The sequence below is a fragment of the Natrix helvetica genome (assembly GCF_964273705.1).
Source record: "Natrix helvetica genome assembly, chromosome: Z".
NCBI classification, from domain to species: domain Eukaryota; kingdom Metazoa; phylum Chordata; class Lepidosauria; order Squamata; family Natricidae; genus Natrix; species Natrix helvetica.
Window position 1 is genome coordinate 1827996 of NC_138554.1, and position 8757 is coordinate 1836752.

General features: G+C 44.5%; 1 protein-coding gene across 4 annotated transcripts in view; it reads left to right on the forward strand.

Annotated features, from left to right (window-relative positions):
• The first annotated feature begins 630 nt into the window (after positions 1-630).
• The window catches only part of LOC309401043 (telomerase Cajal body protein 1-like), a 15448-nt gene continuing 7321 nt past the window's right edge, over positions 631-8757 (forward strand). Inside the window, exons 1-4 of one of the 4 annotated variants that reach the window (XM_081969982.1) lie at positions 631-919; positions 3598-3944; positions 5863-5961; positions 7067-7253. In XM_081969982.1, the coding sequence (XP_081826108.1) occupies positions 3664-3944; positions 5863-5961; positions 7067-7253 (567 nt within the window). In that variant the 5' untranslated portion in view covers positions 631-919; positions 3598-3663. Of the gene's footprint in view, positions 920-3131; positions 3302-3508; positions 3945-5862; positions 5962-7066; positions 7254-8757 lie in introns of those variants that run through there. The other 3 variants (XM_081969980.1, XM_081969981.1, XM_081969983.1) reach the window with 3 other exon arrangements.

Sequence of the window (8757 nt, forward strand, 5' to 3'; positions counted from 1 at the left end):
TGGGAGTTCTAGTCCCACTTTAGGCATGAAAACCGGCTGTGTGACTTTGGGCCAATCACCAGGAGACTGGGAGTTCTAGTCTCACCTTAGGCATGGAAGATGGCTGGGTGACTTTGGGCCAATCACCAGGAGATGGGGAGTTCTAGTACCGCCTTAGGCAGGGAAGATGGCTGGGTGACTTTGGGCCAATCACCAGGAGATGGGGAGTTGTAGCCCTGCCTTAGGCATGAAAGCCAGCTGGGTGACTTTAGGCCAATCACCAGGAGACTGGGAGTTGTAGTCCTGCCTTAGGCATGAAAGCCGGCTGGGTGACTTTGGGCCAATCACCAGGAGACTGGGAGTTCTAGTCCCACCTTAGGCATGAAAACCGGCTGTGTGACTTTGGGCCAATCACCAGGAGACTGGGAGTTCTAGTCCCGCCTTAGGCATGAAAACCGGCTGGGTGACTTTGGGCCAATCACCGGGAGACTGGGAGGAATTTAAAGACAATACTGTACCCGGAAGTTTCAATTTAAACCTCCGGGGTGTCTATTCTTCAGTTTCGTATCTCTATGCGCAAAAAAAGATGGCGCGGCGCCCGAAACATCCTCCAACTCTCGCGAGACGCGGTGTGGTTCCAGAGGGCGGGGCCCGAACTGTCATGGTGGCCCCCTTTCGCCGCCCATCGCCTCAACGCCGGGAAGAAGCTTCTGGCAGAGAAGGAGAAGGCGGGCCGCCTTTCGCCTCCTCCTCCCGGAGAAAGCTGCCGCGGGGAGGCCCGGAGCTCGCCCCTGATGGCGCTCCTTAACCCTACACGCATCGTATCATTCGCACCGTTACGACGTTGAACACGTGTCGACCTCCCTCCCCGCACAGCCAGACGCGTGTCAATGCTTTCCCGTTACGCCGCAACGCCGGGTCAGGAAGCTCAATTTGAAGGGTGGCCGATTTTCATGTGTTATTTCATCAAATGGATTTAATAATTCCTTGTTATAAATCGATTTATGGATCTCCATCTATTTATCTGAGCTATTTATTATTATGCATTAAGTTAATTGATGTAACGGTGGTCTCCCTTAATTTATTAATCATGAATGAAGGATAGTTTAATTGAATTGGGCAATAATTTACCATAGATGATAGATAGAGATATATAACATAGATATAGATATAATGGATACCCCTTTATTATTTATTAAATTAATCATAAATGAAGGAACGACATTCTTTAGTTTACTTGGGCAATAATTTACTATAAATGATAGATAGATAGATAAATGGATAGATGGATGGACAGACAGAGAGAAAGATGATAGATGGATGGATGGATGATAGATAGATATATAGATATAGATATAATGGATACCCCTTTATTGTTTATTAAATTAATCATAAATGAAGGAAGGACATTCTTTAGTTTAATTGAATTGGACAATAATTTACTATAGATGATATATATATATATATATAGATAGATAGATAGATAGATAGATAGATAGATAGATAGATAGATGATAGATGATTGATAGATAGATAGATAGATAGATAGATGATAGATAGATAGATAGATAGATGATAGATAGATAGATAGATAGATAGATAGATAGATAGATAGATAGATAGATGATAGATAGATAGATGATAGAGAGAGAGAGAGATAGATAGATTTACTATACTAGATATATATAGATAGATAGATAGATAGATAGATAGATAGATAGATAGATAGATAGATAGATAGATGATAGATAGATAGAGATGATAGATAAGATAGATAGATAGATAGATAGATAGATGATAGATAGATAGATAGATAGATAGATAGATAGATAGATAGATGATGGATGGATGATAGATAGATAGATAGATGATAGATAGATAGATAGATAGATAGATGATAGATAGATGATAGAGAGAGAGAGAGATAGATAGATTTACTATACTAGATATATATATATAGATAGATGATAGATAGATAGATAGATAGATAGATAGATAGATAGATGATAGATAGATAGAGATGATAGATAAGATAGATAGATAGATAGATAGATAGATGATAGATAGATAGATAGATAGATAGATAGATAGATAGATGATGGATGGATGATAGATAGATAGATAGATGATAGATAGATAGATGATAGATAGATAGATAGATAGATAGATAGATAGATAGATAGATAGATAGATGATAGATAGAGATGGATGGATGGATGGATGGATGGATGGATGGATGGATAGATGATTAATGGATGATAGATAGAAGATAGATAGATAGATAGATAGATGATAGATAGATAGATAGATAGATAGATAGATAGATAGATAGATGATAGATAGATGATGGATGGATGGATAGATAGATGATAGATATATAGATATATAACATAGATATAGATATAATGGATACCCCTTTATTATTTATTAAATTAATCATAAATGAAGGAAGGACATTCTTTAATTCGTTATTTCATTGAATTGGGTAATAATGTATGCTTATATATAAAATTATGGATGTAATGAACGTCACTCCTTTAATTTATTGTGTATTAAATTAATCATTATAAAAAAAGGACACCCCTTAGATTGCTGTTTCACTGAATTGTGTAATAATTTTCTATTACACATAAAGTTATTGATGTAATGGACACCCCTTAATTTAGTATTAATCAAATTAATCATTCTAAATAATAAATGACACCCCTTAGTTTGTTGTTTCACTGAATTGTGTAATAATTTTCTATTATACATACTTATTGATGGAATGGGACACCTCTTAATTTCGTATCTATTAAATTAATCATAAATGAATGAAAGACATTTTTGTTGTTTCATTGAATTGTGTAATAATTCACTATTATATGCAAAGTTGTTGATGTAATGAAGGACACCTCAATGTATTGATTAAATTAATATTATTAATTCATAGTTTATTATAAATGAATTTGATGACAGTGGGGGCAGTCCTTTGACTTACGACCACGGTTGTGCCCCAAATTTCTGTTGCTAAGTGAGACGTTGGTTAAGTGAATGTCACCCCCGTTTTACGACCTTTCCTGCCACCGTTGCTAAGTGAATCGCTGCGGTTCTTTAGTTAGTCAGACGGTTGTTAAGTGACTCTGGCTCTCCCCATTGACTTGGCTTGTTAGATGGTCTCCAAAGAAGATCACGCGACACAGTGGCCGTCGTAAATATGAGTCGTTGTCACGTGTCTGAATTTTGATCGTATGCCCGCGTGTGAAGTGTGAAAAACGCTCATCCATCCCATTTATTTCAGTCCCGTTGTAACGTTCAGCGGTCCCAAAACGAACAGTTGTAAGTCAAGGACTGCCTGTATTCCAAAGGACTAGTATCTTGGTTTTAAAATGTCCATTTCCTCACTTTGTCCAATACAAGGAAAACCTTCATCAGGCTACTAAATTAATTTTGTTTTTGGGGTGCAGAATATTAACTTGCTTAATATTCAACATAATTAACAGCACTGATATTTGGGGGGGGGGGGTTGTTTTGTTTTTCAAATCTGCAGAAATCTCCCTCTTGGTCTCCTTTCCCTTCCTAAGCTGGGATGAATAAATCCGATTTCTCCCCAAGCTGAACTGGGAATTTTGCCTCCAGCCAGGAATAAAGGCTTCTGGAAGTAGAGTCTCGCTTAGTGCCCTAAGCCTTGGCACGAGGATCCTGATGGATGTCGAACTCCCTGCGGAGGGTGCGGTTATGCCGGCCTTGCCCCAGTTGGCCGACGACAGCGGTGGGGATGCTGGAGAAACATCTGGACCAGCTTCTAAGGTCCCGGGGCGAAACGGGGCTGAAGAAGACGAAGGAAGCCCAGCTGTCCGGCCACTTTCTCCAGAGGGGGAAGAGTTAGAGGACGCTGTGCGGGACTCCGAGGAAAAGCCGCCCCCTGAGAAGGAGGAGGAAGCGGCGGAGGAAAGGGGAGCGTGGACCGACGGAGGGGAATATTAGTGAGTCGGGTTCCCGGCCTGTCTTCTGAATGGAACACAGCTGGGTTTAGGGGTATGAATGTGGGCGTAGAAGAGGAGGGGGGGCGAAGCAGTGGGGAAGTCTTTTTTTTTTTATTACCGGTTCCGTGGGCGTGGCTTGGTGGGCGTGGCTTGCTAGGGGTGGTGGTCACGTGACTGGGTGGGCGTGACTGCAGAGTCATGTGACCGGGGGAATCAAAAGACCGAAAGTCGCTTTAACAATGTCGTGCTGGAGCGGGGTTGGACTAGATGACCTCTGGGTCCCTTCCAGCCCTGGGTTATCCTCTGAAACTGCGTCTAATGCCAGGTTTGTAGTCCTTCCTTCCTCTCCTTTTTCCCTCCCTCCTTCCCTTTCTCTTTCTTTCTCCTTTTTCTTTCCGTTCTTTCTCTCTTTTCCTTCCTTCCTCCCTTCTTTCTTTCTCTTTCTCTTTTTCCCTTTTCTTTCCTTCCTTCCTTCCTCTCCTTTTCCCCTCCCTCCCTTTTTCTTTCTTTCTCTTTCTCCATTTTCTTTCTTTCTTTCTCCCTTTTCTTTCCTTCCTTCTTTCTTTCTCTTTCTCTCCCTTTTCTTTCTTTCCTTCATTCCGTTCCTTTTTCCCTCCCTCCCTCTTTTCTTTTTCTTTCTCTTTCTTCCTCCCTTTTCTTTCCTTCCTTCCTTCTTTCTCTTTCTCCCTTTCCTTTCCTTCCTTCCTTCTTTCCTTTCCTTTTTCCCTCCCTCCCTTTCTTTTTCTTTCTTTCTCTTTCTCTCTCCCTTTTCTTTCCTTCCTTCTTTCTTTCTCTTTCTCCCTTTCCTTCCCTTCCTTCCTTCCCCTCCTTTTTCCCTTCCTCCTTCCCTTTCTTTCTCTTTCTCCCTTTCCTTTCCTTCCTTCCTTTCCTTTTTCCCTCCCTCCCTTTCTTTTTCTTTCTTTCTCTTTCTCCCTTTTCTTTCTTTCCTTCTTTCTTTCTCTTTCTCACTTCCCTTCCCTTCCTTCCTTCCCCTCCTTTTTCCCTCCCTCCCTTTCTTTCTCTTTTTCTTTCTCCATTTTCTTTCTTTCTCTTTCGTTCCCTTTCTTCCTCCCTTTTTCCCCCTTCTTTCTTTCTTTCTTTCTTTCTTTCTTTCTTTCTTTCTTTCTTTCTTTCTTTCTTTCTTTCTCAGCATCCCCCCCCCCCTTCATTTTTGGCCTAGCAGGCTTCAGGGAAGGGAAGTCTGCTGGGAGCAAAAATGGACCCCACCCCTACATTTCAGGAGAATCTGTAGTAAAAAAAAAATGCTTAAAAAGTTTTTTAAAAAAAGTTCTGAAGATCAGCTGTGTCGGAACTTTTTTTTAAAAAAAAACTTTTTTTTTAGTGTTTTTTACTACCGGTTCGGGCCCGAACCAGTAGCATTTCACCCCTGCTGGGAAGGGACCTTGGAGGCCTCCGGGCCCTTGTTTTTGAGGCATGGGTGGTTGGGGGAAGGCAGCTTAGTGAGGGGGTCTCTGAGCTTGGGCGGGGGGGGGTCTTGTTGGGTTTCTTGCAGACATTTCATGACCCAACTAGGGAACGTCATCAGTGCTAGAAGGGAGTGGGGTTTGCAGAGAAAGGGACGAGGAGAACGGGAGGAGGAGAGAAAGGACGGAGGAGGAGGAGGAGGACAACTCTGGGGTCTTGGATGCTCCTCTGAGCTTAGTGGTTTCCTTGCAGACGTTTCATGACCCAACTAGGTAACGCCATCAGTGCTAGAAGGGAGTGGGGTTTTGCAGGGAGGAGGAGGAGGAGGACTGTGGGGTCCTTGGTTATTTCCTTGCAGCTTCTTTTCCTGTCCCAAACTCGGCGGTAGCGGAAGGCAGGTTAGTTAGCAGCCTTGATAGGGGCAGTTAGGAGCAGTGAGTAGATTAATTCGCCAGATGCGACCGACCGGCGCGTTTCTCCTCTTGTCTCCCAGCTTCCCAGCGTACGACTTCGCCGAGGCCCCCCGGCTTTTGACAGGCTCCTGGGCCGAGTACAGCCGCGCCCCAGAAAACTTCTTGAAGGGCTGCAAGTGGTGAGTAGCCGCGCGGGGAGCTTTTCCGGTGGCCCCCTTCCCACTGCCCTCCATCAGCTGGAAGGGGCCTTGGAGGTCTTCTAGTCCAACCCCCTGCTTGAGCAGGAGAGCCCCTAGGCCAGGCTGTCCAGTCTCTTCTTCAAAGCCTCCAGTGTGGGAGCACTCACAACTTCTGGTGGCAAGCAGTTCCGCGGGTGAATTATCCTCCCTGTCAGGAAGTTCCTTCATTCCAGGTTGCTTCTTCTCCAGCCTTCTTTGGAGAATGGGTGCCCCGCCCTCTTCTTTGGGGCAGCCCCCCCCAATACTGGAATTCTGTTATTATGTCACCCCTAATCAGTGGGCGTGGCTTGGTGGGCGTGGCTTGCTTGGGGGGGTCATGTGACTGGGTGGGCGTGACTACATAGTCATGTGACCGGGGGAATCAAAAGACGGAAAGTCGCTTTAACAATGTGCTGGAGCGGGGTTGGACTAGATGACCTTCGGGTCCCTTCTAGGCCTGGATTATCCTCTGAAGCTGCGTCTAATGCCAAGTTTGTAGTCCTTCCTTCTTCTCCTTCTTCCCTCCCTCCTTCCCTTTCTTTTTCTTTCTTTCTTTCTTTTCTTTCCATCCTTCCTTCCTTTCCATTTCTTTTTCTTTCTTTCATTCACCCTTTTCTTTCCTTCCTCCTTTCTTTCTCTTTCTCTCCCTTTTCCTTCCTTCCGTCTTTCTTTCTATTTCTATTTCTTTCTCTCTTTTCTTTCCTTCCTTCCTTTCCATTTCTCTTTCCCTTTCCCTTTTCTTTCCTTCCTTTCTTTCTTTCTCCTTCTTTCTCCCCTTTCCTTCCTTCTTTTTTTCCCATTTCTCTTTCTTTCTGCCTTTTCTTTCCTTCCTTCCTTCTTCCTTTCCTTCTCGTTCTTTCTTTCTCCCCTTTCTTTCGTTCCTTCCTTCTTTTTTCTCTTTCTTTCTCCCTTTTCTTTCCTTCCCTCCCTTCTTTTTTCTCTTTCTTTCTCCCTTTTCTTTCCTTCTTTCTTCCTTTCCTTCTCGTTCTCTTTCTTTCTCCCTTTTTGTGTGATCGTCCTCCCCCTGTTTGTGGCTGAAACAAACCCGACTCGCTTCGCGTGATAGGCCGGGGACGGAAGCCCTCCTGAATGGGGGAGACCCTCTTTTGGGGGGGGGTTCTGACCCCCTCCCCTCCTTCTTCAGGGCCCCCGATGGAAGCTGCCTGGTTACCAACAGTGCCGACAACGTATTGCGGATATACAACCTTCCCCTGGAGTTCTACGCGGAGGAGAGGGGAGACCTGGCTGAAATGGTAGGTGGGTTTGTTGCTCCGTTTGGGCTCCCCGGCAGTCCTCGACTTACAACGGCTTCGTTTCAAAGTTACAGCGGTGCTGAAAACAGGGACGTTTTCCCCACACTTACGACCGTTGCCGCTTGCGCCGATATTCAGAGGCTTGGCAACTGACTCACAATTACGACGGCCTCAGTGTGCCAGAAAGGTCGTGAAGCAGGGCGACGCTCGCTTAACGAACGTCTCACTTAGCAACTGAAAAGTTGGGCTCTCTTGTGGTCATAAGTCGAGGACTTGCCTGTGAATGAATCAATGTATAAATCAGCAAATCTACTTAATAGAGGCCAGTCCTTGATTTACAACTCCAGTTGGGGACTGAATTTCTGTTGCTAAGTCAGGCAGTTCTTAAGGGAGTCACGCCCATTTTTTTGGGGGGGGGGCACTGTTGTTTAGTGAATCACGCCGTCGTTAAGCAAATCTGGCTTCTTCCATTTCCTTTATTTGTCGGAAGCCGGCTGAGGAGGTCCCTCACCTTTGTAAAAAATGCAAGTTGCCAAGTGCCTAAATTTTAAAGATGTGACAATGGCCACAAGTGTGAGAATGGTTTTTTCAGTGCTGTTCTCACTTCAGTTTCTAAAGGGACGGTCGTAAGTCGAGGACTGGCTGTACTCCTTTTTTCTTCTACTGTTTTCTCCCAAACAACGCTAACTGCAGCGTGGAACTCCCTCCGGAAAGAGCCTGAGTTGTGACTGCGGAGTTGTGGGCATGTCGGACAAACAGGCCACACTCTGGAAGGGAGGGAGGAGATTAAAAAAGGAAGGAAGGAAGAAAAATGAAAGAAGAAAGGAGGGAGGGAGGGAGAGAGAGAGAAAGGAAACAGAAAAGGAAGGAAAGAGATGGGGAGAGAGAGAGGAAGGAAGGAAGAAAATAGAAAAGAAAGAAGGAAGGAGGGAGGAAGAAATGAAAGAAAAGGAAGGCGATGGGGAGGGACAGAGAGAGTGGGAAAGAGTTAGAAAAGGAAGGAAGGAAGAGTAAAGGAAGGGAGAAAAGGAGAAATGAAATAGAAAAGGAAGATGGAGATGGGGAGGGACAGGGAGAGGTAGGAAGGAGATAGAAAAGGAAGAGAGAGGAAGGAAGGAGATAGAGAAAGAAAGGAGAGGAAGAAAGGAGATAGAAAAGGAAGGGAAAAGAAGGGAGGAGAAAAAAGGAAGGGAGAGGAAGGAAGGAGATAGAAAAGGAAGGAGATGGGAGGGAGAGAGGAAGGAGGAAAACAGAACAGGAAAAAGGAAGGAAGGAGGGAGAAGTGAAAGGAAAAAGGAGATGGGGAGGGAGAGAGAGGTAGGCAGGAGATAGAAAAGGAAGGAAGCAAGAAAGAACAGAAGGGAGGAGGAAGGAAGGAGGAAAAGAGACATGGACGGAGGGAGGGAAGAGACAGATGGAGGAAGGAAAAGGAAGGAAAGAGACAGGAAGGAAGGGAGGAAGAAAAAAGGAAGGAAGGAGATGAGAAAAGAAAAGGAAAGGAAGA